The 15,961-nt window shown below is 37.7% G+C and overlaps 2 protein-coding genes across 2 annotated transcripts; both read left to right on the plus strand.

Annotated features, from left to right (window-relative positions):
• Positions 1-49: 49 nt before the first annotated feature.
• Positions 50-1,932, plus strand: BJX68DRAFT_280130 (uncharacterized protein; the record flags this gene model as incomplete). The annotated part of the gene is made up of 1 exon (XM_071048872.1): positions 50-1,932. The coding sequence occupies one exon, from the start codon at positions 50-52 to the stop codon at positions 1,859-1,861; it is 1,812 nt and encodes a 603-aa protein (XP_070892721.1). The 3' UTR covers positions 1,862-1,932.
• Positions 1,933-3,278: 1,346 nt separating this feature from the next.
• Positions 3,279-4,451, plus strand: BJX68DRAFT_280132 (PrpF protein; the record flags this gene model as incomplete). Its single annotated transcript, XM_071048873.1, has 2 exons — positions 3,279-3,620; positions 3,672-4,451. The coding sequence occupies 2 exons, from the start codon at positions 3,279-3,281 to the stop codon at positions 4,449-4,451; spliced, it is 1,122 nt and encodes a 373-aa protein (XP_070892722.1).
• Positions 4,452-15,961: the final 11,510 nt, after the last annotated feature.

Below are 15,961 nucleotides of genomic sequence, written 5' to 3' on the forward strand. Positions count from 1 at the left end.
GCGCGAGTTGGTTAGGCCATACACTCTAATCCCAGCGATGGTCGCAGCAATGAAGCCCTTCACCATCTTCACCCCGTCACCGATCCTTGGCTACGGCTATGACACGGACGAGTTCTGGACAACGGTGCACGAATCCCGCCCATCCGCCATAATCCTGGACGGGGGATCCACGGATCCGGGGCCCTACATGCTGGGAACCGACAAGACCATCTGCTCTCGAGCCTCGTACGAGCGTGATCTCCAGCCCATCTTGCACGCCTGCGCCTCGACCAGCTGCAAATTCCTTTTGGGATCGGCAGGGGGAGCGGGGACAAATAGCCAAGTTGACTTGACGATCAGCATCATCAACGATCTCGCTGAGAAGAACGGGTGGGCTTTCAGAGTGGCAGTGATCAAGTTCAAGGACGACCGGGAATTGTTGGTCCGCAAAGTTCGAACTGGGTCCGCATATTCGTGCAGTTCCAGCCCCGATATCTCGGAGAGTGATGTGACCGAATCTCAGACCATAGTTGGCCAGATGGGCGCTGAGCCATTCCTTGAGGCCCTCAAGATTCCCGACGTCGATATCATTATTGCCGGTCGCTCATACGACCCTGCGCCTTTCGCCGCATTCAGCATGCACCATGGGGTAAACCAGTCGCCGGCATGGCACATGGGGAAGATTATGGAGTGTGGAGGCCTGTGTGCCACCCCCAAGGGACGCTCAATGCTGGCAACCATGCACCAAGACTCTTTTGAACTCACGCCTACGGCTCGGGGTCAGCGATGCACTCCTCTGTCAGTGGCAGCCCATACATTCTATGAGAAGACCCGACCCGACCGGCTCCCTGGGCCTGGGGGCGTTCTCCATCTGGACAATGCAACCTATACGCAACAGCGTGACGGGAGGACGACTTTGGTGAAAGGGTCGGAGTTTGTCCCGACGCCAGTCTATCAAGTCAAACTTGAAGGAGTCACAAAGCTCGGGTACCGTACTGTCTTTATTGGCGGCATAAAGGACCCTATCCTTATTAGAGGCCTCGACTCTTTTCTAGAGACCGTTCGCATTACTACTAGAGAGGCATTCCCTTCCTTGGATAGTCACGCCGGATATCAGCTCCGCTTCCACGTTTACGGTCGGGACGCTGTTATGGGATCTCTAGAATCAACCGCAACGACTCCGCACGAAGTCGGCCTGCTGGGCGAGGTTGTTGCTCCATCTCAAGCAGAGGCTGATGCAACCGCCAACTTTGCTCGCGTGACTGTCCTCCACGCCTCGTATGCCGATCAGGTCGCCACGGCGGGCAACTTTGCGTCTCCCCTTACGCCTCTAGATACGTCTACAGGCCCGGTATTCAAATTCTCGATTTACAATCTTGTCGATGTGGCCAGTCCTATGGAGCTTTTTTGTATTGATACCATCATGGTCGGGAGTCCCGGACAGCCACAGCCCCCTCCAACCGTCCCCCAGAAACGAGATCCGGCGATTGACCAAACAAACGTCATCGCCACTCGGCAATCACCCCGAATACATTCCGGCATCCCAGGGCTATACCCCCTCTCCTCCCTCGCATCCGTCATCCGGTCCAAGAATTCCGGACCGTTCGAGATCACCCTTGATGTGATGTTCGACGATGTGGATAACTTCGGCCTTGTGCGCCAAAGCGGGATCTTGAACATCGAGACAGTCAAACAGTTATATGGGCTACGGGACCAGGATATCGTGACCATCATGTTCTACGAGCCTGCACTCGGGTGGAAGTGTACTTTCAAGCGCTCGTGGCCGCAGGGGAGTTTCGGTGAGAGGGACACGTTTGGTTGCCAACAGCATGCGCCTTTGCTGAGCATCAATGTCCCTGTCCCGCTCCGTGCGACGATGTGACCTGGCTGGATAGAAATTCATCTGCAGCAGGGAGAAGATATTTTTAACTCTCTATAAAACCGAGATTCGGGAATGAATTCAGTGTTCAACTGGGAAGCATCCATTAGCCTACATCTGAAATCACATGCTGCGTATAATCCAAGGCTTTAATATACATCGACCAATCGATACGTCTGTCTTTCCATGTGGGCTCCTGTCTTTCTACCACACATGATAGCACCTACCAAGCCCCCGTGAAAAGCAATCTATACAGACCCTTTGTCCAGGTTCAGTGGGCGCCCACTGACGGATCCAATGCTCCACAAAGCCAATATCGAGAAGCGAGAATGCTGCGAGCCCTTCGCCAAAGATGGAAAAATCTGGAGCAGGACCACGTAGATTTGTATTGGGTGTCGGCACGGGCTGTGCTCGAGGTGGCTGGTGGGCCGTAGCTGAGGCAAAATGCAACAATTCGTTTTCCCTTTCACCGCCTCCCACTGGTGGATTATGCCCAGAGGGAGTCACGGAATAATCGCGCGTTTGTTGACGTGGCGGTAATACAACACAGGGTCGATTCAGGCGCACGCAGTGAGAGCATGGTTTCGCCGCGTCACACTGGGGTCACGAATGGGACTGTCAGCCCGGCCATCTTCTGCTGCTCGAAAGAAATTAGGACGGCTTGCACCTACTCGTTTTTTGTGGCGCTTGCAGAGTTCGCATGCCTGGCGGACTCGGCTGAATTTTGGCGGGTTACTTGGGATGCCCGGTGGACTCTCTGGTGTCGACGGCATTGAATTTTCAGCTTGACCCTGCGGGCAACTGCATCTAGCAGTCACAGGATGATATCGAAACTCTTCGAGTGAGGTAAATAGTTCGGTGTCAGTCCATCTCGGCCAAGGTGCCCTTGTGGGGGCTCTCGTCCTTACCCCACACCATAGTTTGCATAGCCCAGAGTATTATGGATGTTATCGTATCAGCCAAGGCAGCCAGACAGACTAGCCAGACAGACCAGATGGCGGGCAGTAGAATGATTCGGAGTCCCAGTCGCACGCCACAGCCGGGACAGGAAGTTTCTAGTTATCCAAACTTGTCGCCGCGAGCCCTCCCTCTGCCGACATTTTGCTAAGCACTAGCCCGCTTCATCCTCTTTGTGCGGATAGGATGCGACCGAGTATGATAATCCAGTCGTCCTAAACGGCACTGTCCAAACAGGTTTATGATATAGGTTGCACAGCAGTGGGTATCGTAGATGTGGGGTGGATCACTTTTGGGTGCGTGGGGCTCGGCAAGTCGCAAGGATATTCTCTCTTGCATATACTTGCTCCCGCCGATCCTGTGGCAAGATACGCTTGTCCTCCTTTACTCGCTGCGGCTGTTGATGCTTCAAAAGACTTTCCACACCTTCCACATATCGAAACGTATCACATTCCATACAACCATGGCGCCACGCCTCCGGAGCCGAGTCAAGATCGCATACTACAGAGGAGGATCGAGCAAGGCAGTGTTTTTCCATGAAGGTGACCTTCCTCCTCCAGGAGCTGCGAGGGACAAACTCCTAAAGAGGGTCATGGGCACGCCGGATCCGATCCAGGTTGATGGTCTTGGAGGAAGCCGTGCCATCACCTCCAAGATTGCCATCATCCGCCCCTCCGACCGACCTGATGTGGACGTGGATTACACATTTGCTCAGGTCGGCGTGCACCAGGACGTGATTTCTTACAACGTCAATTGCGGAAACATTTCCGCCGCCGTCGGCCCATTTGCTATCGAAGAAGGCTTGGTCAAAACCTTTCGCCGCGGTAGATCCATTGACCCCCTAGTAGCCGCACAGGAGGTGCGCATCTTTCACACGGGTACGCAGAAAATCCTTATTTCGCACGTCCCCATTGCCAACGACGGAATACCGGGGGAAGAGGGAGATTTCCGGATGGATGCCGTTCCAGGATCAGGCGCCCCAATCCTGCTCGATTACCGGAAGACCATCGGGGCAGCGAGAAGTCGGGGCCTCCTCCCAACACAACGCGCCCTCGATGAGTTGGAGGTAGCAGGCCGCCGAGTGTCCATCACCATCTGTGATGTGGCCAACATTACTGTCTTTGCCTCGGCTCAGGACTTTGGCATCTCCGGCCATGAGTCTGCGTCCGAGTTGACCGGAAATCTGTCCCTGGTGGAGATGGTACGTGAGCTGCGGGGGAAAGCAGCGCAGCTGGTTGGTATGTGTCTGGACTGGCAGCAGGTAGACACGCAGTCACCGTTCCTTCCCATGGTGGTGCTGGCGAGTAACACTCGGCTGTCTGCAGACAGCGGTCACGTCGCCTCGCGGCTGTTCCTGGACAACATGTGCCATGAAAGCATGGCTGGCACGGTTGCTATCTGCACAGCCGCGTGCAGCCGGGTCAAGGACTCGCTGGTCTACAACTTGTTGGATCCAGAGGCTCGGAGTTTGAACACTCTGAGAATTGCACATCCCCTTGGCGAGATGCCCGTGGCCGTCCATGTAGAAGCCGGCACCGCCGATACCATGTCGCCTGCGTTCTCCAGCCTGTCATTCATTCGAAGCGCCCGACGGCTCATGGACGGCCACGCCTTTGTCCCGAGTTTACCCATGTGAATACTGAAATTGGCGCAGAGGCATCGTCGAGCAACGATCTATGCCGTGGTCGAACTGCCTGCTCTAGGTTCCAGTTCACTTCTATAGCCCGTCGCTTTCAGATATGGCAATTGCAGCTAGCATAATTGATGTAATCAAGCCGTTTCATAATGATGGACCCGTAATCTCCCAGTAAGAACTACCCGGGCGATGTGTTGATTTGGATGTGATGGTGTTGGCGCGAGTTCGGAAGCTACAACTTCCCCAGAGTTGTTAGTAGCAGTAGCCAGTAGGCCACTTACTCAGCTGCAACAGTATTATGGCCGGGATATTACTCTGCGGTAATCTTCTGGGTGTCGCTCTGTTAAGCTATACAGTGGGTGATCGCTGACGATCGTCCCCATCTGACCGTATTATCCTTTTCAAGCTAGAACTCCTCCTTAACCTAAAAATAAGTAATTAAGGGTTACAGGATTTTAGATTATATATAGATCAAACTAATTTTAATAAAAATAATAAATATTATAGTACGGATTAAATAGTAACTCTAATACCTAAGATGAGGACTAAAAGAAAATCTTATATAATAAGAATGATAGGAAAATACTCTTAGTTAATCTACTAATAACTAAGAATATCTTATCTCGAAGTTAGTTAGATTTTACTTCAATAGGTAAAACAACTCACCCTTATCTAAATAAGTTTTAATCTTATAAAACAGGTATTGAATTTATTACCTAAAATCTCACTTAGTTGGATGCTAATAAGACAAATAATTATTAAAAAGTAACTATAACCTATTAAAAAGACTTATTTTATTATAATATACTTAATAAACTATCCTAATAACTAAGTATATATTTTGTCGTCCGGGCCGTCGATCTAGGTGGAGGATTTGAAGAAGTTGAGAGGTCTGTCATTCTGAATAACTGGGGAAACGACACTATTTAAACACAGGAATCGACTAAGCTAAATAAGGAAACAGGGGCTATCCAAGATTACTGCTCTAATCACTGTATCGTGTGAGTCCTGAGAGGAATATTCGATGGAATGGTAAGAGGAATGCTTGCGCAGGGTCTGGAGCCAGGGGCTCCGGCTAACACACCCCCTTAGCGGTTGGAGGTTCCTAATTAGGATGTGATGAGGCTTGAGATGTTAACTATATTCAACATCTTGACAAATTCTTAGTGTAGTGGTTTTAGGAGAGCCTTGGTAAGTCTATCCATAGGTATAGATTATAAAGGAACCCAGGTGACTTGTAAGCAATGTTATTAAACCTCTTAACGTAGCCAGGCGCGGTGTACGTCGACGTGTCGTAGCTTAGTATATATTATTATCATCTCTTTACTTAGTAAATTGACTATAGAGCTATTATTATAATATATTTCAAGGTCCTCTTCAGGGTTAAAATTAATATCTCTAAAAATCCTCTTCTACTAGTATAATAACTTGGTGGCTTTAATTATTAATATATATTCTGCTTTAGTGGTTGATAGTAAGATAATATATTATTTCTAAGATCTCTAGTCAATTGGTCCTCTGTATAGTAGGTAGATGAATCCTCTAGTGCTCTTTTGATTATAGGTATCGGTAAATGTAGTATTAGTAGTAGTAAGAAACACCTTACTAGCTTGTATTAAGCTTCCTCTGTATTCTAAAGTAAGGAACCTCGTGTTATAGAGGTAAGTAATAACCTGATTAGCAGCCCCAATATGCATAGTGAATAGATTAACAAGAAATCAGGATAGTATGCTATATATATAGGCTATATCCAGCTGGGTGCAGGTCGCGGTATAGCTAATTAAACCGACTTTTAACTAATATTTATATATTTAGCTGGGAGATACTATTTCCTTATTAGGAACTAGCTTCTGAGTAGAGAGTGGTGTTATTAGCTACTATGCAAGGTCATTTAGGTGGTATCTCGCGGTGATAGCTTTAATATATAAATCCTAGGAGAGCCAGATCTTCTTCTAGGGTCAGTCCCGGGTCACGCGCATCTTAAGGAACTATTTCAACTCCCTTATATCCTTCAGTTCATATTTCTCTTCAAGCGCTATGGTGAATCTGGTAGCTATAGTACGGCCTTTGTACATTAGAAGGTTAATAATTAGTATATTATTAATATATATAAGTACCAACATGAATTCGTTGATAAAGAGGTATTCTTTGTTCAGAACAGGTCATAAGCCATGTACTTTAATAGTTATAGATAGATCTTCCTACTAGAGTCGTGGTGATTTCTATAGGCTATATAAAGCTTAAAGAAGCTTCTAAACCTTCCCAGGTATACCGTGCCCTAGTAGCATCCTAGTATAGACAGGTTCGTATAATACAGTATTAAGGAAGGCGTTAACAGTATCTTATTACTTTGAATTAAGGTCATACATTGCTATTAGGACTATAATTATTTAAAGAACTCTAGCTAAAGTAGTTATAGTATAATTCTCCTCTTCACTACGTGGTTATAGGTCTCCGCGGACCACTAGGCGTGCCTTAGCTTTAATATAGTATCTATCTTTATTAAATTTATACATGAAAACCTATATAAGTAGAAGGATCTAATAGTTCTACGCCTCTACTTTATCTATAATAATATAAGACTTCTTCTGCTTAATCTCTACTAGTTCGCTCTATATAGCTACTAGAAAGTCTTAATTAAGTAGATACTTCTATACTTCTAACTAATTACGTGGCTCTAAAGGCATCTGGGTTTAATGAAATTATTTAGTTATCTTAATAGTATTTATCTATAGATTATTAATATATAGTAATTAAAAGTAATTATTATTATTATCTACTTTAATATATTAAGCTTAAAGGTTCTAGTTATTTCTATAGGTTCTAGTTTAATTACCTGTAATAATATTCTTCTATAAAATATCTAAGCTAGGCCACTATAGTATATCTATTATATCCTCTTCACCCCCTGAACCAGTATCCGCGGCAAGGGGATTCAGACGTGTAGATTATCATATAGGTTTAGTAGCAGCTTACTAGAGTGATTCCTAAAGTGCCCAGCTTGATAATAGGGGATCTAGCACTATTAGTACTGATATTAGCAAGATATTTATATAAGCCTGTATTAGGACCTATACAGAGACCTGAGGACCTGTAGGTGACGTATTTAGTATAGGGTTATTATCTAGGAACTCCCCAGGCGTGGTTTATTATACTAAAGTATTCTATACTAGAGTTAGCATTGCTTCTAGACTAGGAAGGAGGGGGGGGATTAAAGGTTATTCCTATATAGAAAAATATTATTCCCCGCGTCTGTTAACCTTATTTTTAATATTAATTAACCTTCTATTAGTACCCTGCGGCACCCCCTCAGCTTCAAGCCTCTTATACGATGTTAATATGGTACCAGGATTAACTATAGGTAGCTTATTCTAAGTATCTTGAATAGTAAATAATAGGACGACTTCTATAGCTATATAAGATAGTATAGTTTTAGAGAAATTAGTTAGTAAAGGTTATAGAGGATTATATTAAGACCCCTCCTAAAAGATAATATCTCTAGCCTATACAACCTTCTTCTAAGTTAGCAACCAAATATCCTATATATTTGACGCGTCGTAGGCTACCAGATAGCCTAGCTTAGCACGTGGTTTGAATTTTATTAAGCGCTTGACATTGTCACGGATATACGCAGTGGATCTAACTATATAGTAGTTTAATATATTAGGTTTCTAAGCTATTAGTACTTTATATAGAGTCTTCTAACCTAAACGCTTCGTTAGGGTCCTATTTAGTTAGTATACTACTACTTTAACAAGCCACAGCTATAGTTTATGCGGTAATTAAGCAGTAATCCAGATTCTTTAAGTTCTCGTGATAATTACGCCTCCAGATCATTCTATAAATCTGTTCTACTCTGGCGTGCCTGGTATACTTGTCTAGTATATGATCCCTTTACCTGCTATAAAGGTCTTGAAGTCCCTCCCTAGGGATACCTTATTATTAGAGAAGATAGTCTTGACTTTTTATTCCCACTGGCGTTTAACTAGCTAGATGAAATCTTTAATCTTCACTATATATTTATTCTTCTAATAATATATATAGGCAAAGTACATGCCAGTGACCTCCTCATATAGATAGGTAACGTATTAATAACCATTCAGCCCGGGGTTAATAGTAATAAGGTTAAAATAGACTCTTCTAAAAGGCTCTATAGCCCTGCGCGTATCTTGTTAAGATATCTAGTAATCTACTTTAGCTATACAACATGTATAATAGCTAGCCTCTCTAAATAACTCTCACGTTGAAATATCTATTATTTTAATACCTTAAACCACTGTAGGGAGCTTCTCCAAGGCTTTAAAGCTTATATATCCGTAGTGGTTATACTACTGCTTTATATCCCCTTTCAAAATAACTGGTTTCGAGGATGACTGGACTGGGAAGATAGTGAGGTCGTATAGGCAGTTGGTTTCAATATACCAGAGGTGGTTAATATATTAAAGGTTATAGAATATCTCGCCTCCACGTTAACATATGACGTCATGCTCAAGGTCTAGGAATATGCCTACCTTCTATATTACACCAGTAGAGACGATATTAGTATGGAAACCAGGGATATAGTAGATATTATTAATTAATATCTCCTTCCCCTTTAGGCTAGTAGGTCGAATTGTGACTATTCTAATACCTTAGATATCTATACTAGTATCCCCTGACTTGATATATTCCTCGTGAGGCGTATAGTTATTAAACTAGCTAAGATTATTATACATGCTTATTTAGCCCCCTGTATTAACTATCTAGGAGTCTTCCTTCTATATATTAACTATAGAGGTTAATATTACTATATTAGCAAGAACGCTAAACGTGACCTTATTATAGTTAACGCTTGTAGAGTTGTTAGATGACTAGTAGTTACTAAGGTAGCGCTTCAAGATTCGACCTTTAAAGCTATTTACCTTGATTTCCTTTATTACATAATCAATAACTTCAGGATCTAGTTAGTAGTCTGTTAAATGACCTTTAGTATCCTTATTAACGTGCTAATAGTCCTTATAGAAATAGTTCTTACTATATATATATTTTAGAGGTTTCTAGCGGGAGTTTTAACCATTTAGTTGACCTCTAGAAGGTTATTAACCATCAGATTAACCCTTAAAGGTCCTATACACAGTGTTATGTGCTTCTAGAGTATTCTAGGTGGTTAGATATTATTAAAATCCTATTATAAGCTTGAAAAGGTCAGCCCTATATCCTATATTTATTATATCTTTAAGATAATGATCTGTAAAGCTAGGAAACTAATACTTTATTCTATCCAGGAAGTCTTTCTCTGCTTGCTAGATATCCTAGTAGTCCCTATAAAGCTTTATTATTAAACCTATAGCTACTTTGAACTTAGTGATCTAATTATCTATAGGTCTAGTATCAACCTTGCTGTCCTTCATAGTATTATATTAAATTAATGTACTAATCTTCTATTCTTCTAGTAATAGAGTAAAGTCGTTCTTAAGCTTCTTTAATAAGTTATACAGGTTGGTTAAAGAATATAAGCTATTAAGGCACCTTAGGTTTTGGTATGATATTAGGATTAATATATTCCTATATTCCTATAAGAATTACAGATGTCTATATAGCTTCATACCATAACTACTAGTCGTCCTTGCTATTCAAGACGACTGAGACCTTAATAGCTTAGCTATGAAGTAAAATATCCTCTATATTAACAGACTGGAACTACACTAGTTCAGGGAAAGTTTCGCGCGTAATTAGCAAGGTCGGAATAGCTTTATATAAGCCTATTTAGGTAATAAAGGTCTAGAGGTAGGTTCTAGGTAATAAAGAAGAATATTCCTAGTAACCCAGGTTTATAACTATCATCCAGGCCGTCGATCTAGGTGGAGGATTTAAAGAAGTTAAGAGGTCCATTATTCTAAATAACTAGGGAAACGACACTATTTAAACACAGGAATCGACTAAGCTAAATAAGGAAACAGGGGCTATCCAAGATTACTGCTCTAATCACTGTATCGCGTGAGTCCTGAGAGGAATGTTCGATGGAATGGTGAGAGGAATGCTTGCGCAGGGTCCGGAGCCAGGGGCTCCGGCCGACATATTTTCTCTACGTTATAATATAAAGCTTGAACTACTTAAGAGTATGAAAGTCCGTTATAGGAATAGTTCAATTAATATAAATACTAGGATATTTCTCCCTATAGCATTTATAAAAGCTAATTAGGTTAGCTTTATAATATATAGCTTAATTAGACTTATTATCTTCTTATAAGTGTTACAGATTCGCTGGTGTTGTTATCTGGAAGCGGAAGAAGGCCTCAGGCACCACACTTCATGGGAACGTCACTGTCAGAGAGCCGCGCTAAGACACGGGATACTGTCAGCCAATGGATTTACCTCGTAAGATTATGGTTGACGTGCTATCACATTAACAGGATGGAACAAGGTTAATCTAAGTAATATAGTAATACGGGAGTATTAATATATGCTAAGAGTTACGTGATAATTATAATATAGTGAAAGTAATATGTTTAATATATCTACCTATATAGTAGATATAGCAGGAATAATATATTAGCTATATTAAAGAATAATATTTAGGAATACTTATTTATATATATAATTAGTTTTAGTTACTATCTATTACTTTTAGAATTAAAGCTACCCTACCTTTTAGAAACTTAGTTTACCTTCTTAGTTTATTAAGAAGTAGTCTTCTTATATTAATATAAGAATACCTTAAGCCCTTCTAGGCCTTAAGTAGGATTAATTAGACTTATCTAATAGTAATAGACCCTTATTTTAATTAAGAAGAAGATATATCTATTATTACTATAGGTAATAGTAAAGGTAAAGTAGTATAGCTTACTTTAGCTTCTAAGGAGAACCTTATAACCCCTACTCTTACTAATATAGAGAAGATTACTTAGCTTAAATAAGTTATTACTTATCTACTTATAAAGACCTATTAGCTTAAAATGTTTAAAGAGATTAAGGTAAATAAAGCTAAAGTATTTAAAGATAAGTATTTAACTCTTAGAAGTTATCTAACCTCTATAGATATATATATTAAGATTAATAACTTAGATAGAGTAAATAAGTATAATAAGGTTATATTTATAGGAATATACCTAGGAGGATTAGTATTTATATAGTTTAAGCTATATATACGTAACTATAATAAGAATACTACTATATAATAGAAACCTTTAATAAAGAAGATCTTTAGGGATTATAAAGAGTTTAAGAAATAAATTACTAAAGCCTTTAGAGACCTAGATACTAAATAAACTACTAAATTAAAGATTACTAACCTATACTAAGATAAGATAAATATTAGGGAGTATACTACTAAGTTCTATTAGATTATATCTAATCTATAATAGGGAGATAAAGCCCTTATATCCTAATATTATACTAGACTTTAAGATAAGACTAAGGATGTACTTACTCTTATTAATAACTAACTAGATAACTTAGATAAACTTATTAATACCATGTTATGGATTAAGAACTAGTAATTTAAATAATAGATAGACTAGTAGAAGTAATATAAGTAGTTTAGTAATAATAAGAAGATTAGATAAGACTAAGATAGAAATATAAAAATAAATATAGCTATTATTACTAGAGAATAAAAGGATAGACTATATAAGAAGTAATACTTTAAAGGAAAGTATTATAGATATAGAAAAATTAGATATATTAAGAAGGATTATTAATTAAAGTATAAGAAAAATAGACTAGCTACTTATAACTCTTAAATTAATACTATCTTTATAATAACCAGACTAATCACTATAATAAATAATAAAGGGAATAAAATAGATATAATAAAAGAAATCTCTAAGGAAGAAATAATATAATACCTAGAAAAAGATAAGTTTATTTATAAATTACTTAGTTATAGATTTAAATAGCTTACCCTCGCTATAATTAAAGAATTAAAGAAAACTAAATAAGTAGTTAAGAATATAAATAAATTAATCTAGGAAGTATATAAGATAAAATAGATAATACTTATAGCACTTAAGAAAGACTATAAGATAAAGTAATAATTACTCTAGATATTAGCTAAGAAGAAGTATCTAGTATATTACTCTATTATATAATCTAACCTAATAACTAGGTTAATAATTAGATAAAGAAATATAATAAAGCATGTAAGATATAGAATAGAGAGATTAGAATTAAAGGCCTCTATAAAATTATTAAAGATATTAAGCTAAAGCATAATAGAGGACGCTCTATAACTTCTAATAGGAGATATAGCTTAGTATTAATATAGGAAAACCCTCTATTTATATACTAAAGTTAGAGAGTAGCATGATTAATAGATAATTATAAGATCCTAGAATTAAAGGAGAAGTTCTACTATAATCCTTTAATAATTTAGATTAGTAATAAAATAGTTATAACTTACTATAAGACTTATAAAACTTAGATAGAAACCCTACTTAAAAGTAATATTAAGAATAAAGAATCTTATAGTTATAAACTAGCATGAGTAACTTACTAGGAAGATTTAGGAAAAATATAATAAGATTATATTTTAAAATATAAATAATATAGAGATTAGATATTCTTAGAATACCCTAAATATAAAAAAGTTAATATTAAATTTACTAAAGAATATAAAAGAGTATTAAATAAATAAGGAACTAGTTTATATAGTAGAATTCTAGGTTATATATACTTGTAAGACCCTCACTACATGTATATAGGATAGCTAGAACTTCGCGGGCTGAGTCAGCCCCTGGCTGACTTAGCACATAAAAGGATATCCTCCCTTTATAAAGGCAGAGACTTTATAACTTAGTATTAATCTATAATATTAACCTAACTATTAATTTACATATAGATTCTACTATTTATATCTCTTATTAAGTGCCTTTATACCCTTTCATACTTATTATAACCCCCTTTAGGCCTCAGGTCCTTATAATTTTAATACTTAAACTTTGTGATTTATCTGTTAGGAGTAAAGGATACTTAGTATTATAGGATAATCCAAGTAAATACCTAGATATTATAAGATAAGATTATATAATATAACTATCTAACTAGAATTATCTTATAATATAACTAAGTTAATCTATCTAGCTTATAAAAGAATAATAACCCTAGAGGATATAGAAGCAACCTCACCCTTAGCTTCTAGTAGTTCTATGAATAGGAGTAACTAAATAATTAAGGTTATAGATATAACGCCTTAAGAAGACCTTAAAAATATATCCTTTAAGGAACTTTATAAACGAGCTAAAGCTATTAAGAACCTTTATAAATAAGTAGAATATATTATAATTATTAAAGGGGACTACTAGTTATCCCTTTATAAGTATAACTAATTAGAATTATAAGTATAGTAACTACCTTCTCCTAAAAGACCTCTCCTTTTATAAATACCTACTAAAGATAAGTAGTATTATATAATAACCTATATAAATTACTATAACTTTATATAAAAGATAAGGGCTTTTAGGGAAATAAATTACTACTTAGAGAAGGACTATCTAAACCTTATAATCCTATACCTTAACTTAATACTCTAAGGGTTATAAGAGCTTAAGGATATCTAATATACTTTATAAATATAGAATAACTTCTACTAGTTTCTCCTTTATTAGCTAGGAGATCCCGTGGACTATTATTATATAGTCTAGAGTAAGGCTATTCATATAAAGTCTTATAAGAGTAAGGATAATTATGTCTACCTAAGCCGCTGGCGTGACTAGTAGGCAGAAATTAGTAATAAAGGCTACTCTATAGATACTATTATTCTAAGGCTATTCTATAAGTCCTTTCTATTTATAGTATGCTAAAAGGTTTATAAATAAAACTAATTCCTAAAGATACTAGTGAAACTAGTATTCCTTATTATAAAACTCTAACTAAGCATCTAGTTAAATATCTTATAAAAGAATTAATCTTAATAAGGGAAGAAGAATAATAGGTAAGGTAATAGAGTAAAATTAGAAGGGTCCCTATAACTAAGACCTGATTATAGAGGATAATAATCACTATAGGGCTAGATAGGCAACTATTAGGTTTATAGAATAGGTTAATACCAGAATAATTATAAGGGTAGCGTGTAATGCTACCTATATAGGAAATCAGGTTATATTAAACCAGACTGCCCTAACCTCGTGAGGGAGAAGGAGTAGAAGAAGTAAGAATAATATAAGGTACCTATAATCATAATAGCTATAATAACTAAGGAACCACTACTAGAGAGGGAATAGCTAGTAAGGGAGAGGATAATCCTCCCTATAAAGGCTACCTTGTCTAGTAGAATAACCATGGATTATAAGGCCCTAATTAATAATAGAAGTAAGGTTAATTTAGTCCTATCCTTACTTATAAAGTAGGTAGGATAGGATATCCTCTTATATTAAATATTCACGTGAACCGTGAATAAAGAAAAGCTTTAAAATAAAGAAATTATAGAAATAAGGATTACTCTCTAAGACTTATAAAGGGTCTAGAAGGAGTTCTAGATTCTTATAATAATATCTCTAGATATAGAATAAGTAACTCTAGGAATACTATAGCTTAGGATACATAACCTAGAGACCTACTAGGCTAAAGGGGAATATATCTTCTATAAAGATAGTCTTAGGATTAAGACTATATCTATAAAGGACTTCTTTAACTCTACCTATAAAGCCCTAGACTAGGTGTTCTGGGTTAGTATAGTAGATATAGAGAAGGTTACTATAGAGGATAACTTACTAGAATAGTATAAGGACTTTATAAGTATATTCTTAGAAAAGGAATATAAGGAGCTTCCTTTCTATTATAAAGGGGTTAACCTATAGATTAAGCTAGTAGATAGGAAGGAGCTACTATTTAGGCCTCTTTACTATTACTCTCTATAGGAGATAGTAGCTATTTATAAGTATATTTAAACTATACTTATAAAGGGCTGGATCTGACCCTTAAAGTTATCTATAGGAGCACCACTACTATATATATCTAAGAAGGATAGGGGAGTCTATATTTATATAGACTTTTATAGGCTTAATACTATTTTAATTAAGAACTACTACCCCCTTCCTTTAATTAATAAGACTATCATGTGACTAAGTAGTATATAGATTTATACTTAGCTTAACCTTTATAATATATATAATTATATCTGTATTATAAAGGGGGATAAGTAAAAAATAGCCTTCTATATAAAGTATAGGCTCTTTAAATATTTAATCATGCTATTTAGATTAACTAATATACTAGTAATATTCTAAAGATATATAAACTAGGTGTTTTATAACCTCCTAGACATCTATATAGTGATATATATTAATAATATTATTATCTTCTTATAAAACGTGGAAGAATACTAGAAGTATATTTATAAGGTCTTATAAAGGTTATAGGGAGTAGGGCTCTACTATAAGTAAAGTAAATACACCTTTATAATATAGAGGATTAACTTCCTTAGATATATTATTACCTTATATAGGGTGGAAATAGAGCCCTTATAAGTAGCTACTATTATAAAGTGGCTTATACCTAAAATAGTTTATAAGATCCTAGTATTCTTAGGTTTT

The sequence above is a fragment of the Aspergillus pseudodeflectus genome (genome assembly GCF_044049435.1).
Source record: "Aspergillus pseudodeflectus strain CBS 756.74 chromosome Unknown BJX68scaffold_92, whole genome shotgun sequence".
NCBI lineage: Eukaryota > Fungi > Ascomycota > Eurotiomycetes > Eurotiales > Aspergillaceae > Aspergillus > Aspergillus pseudodeflectus.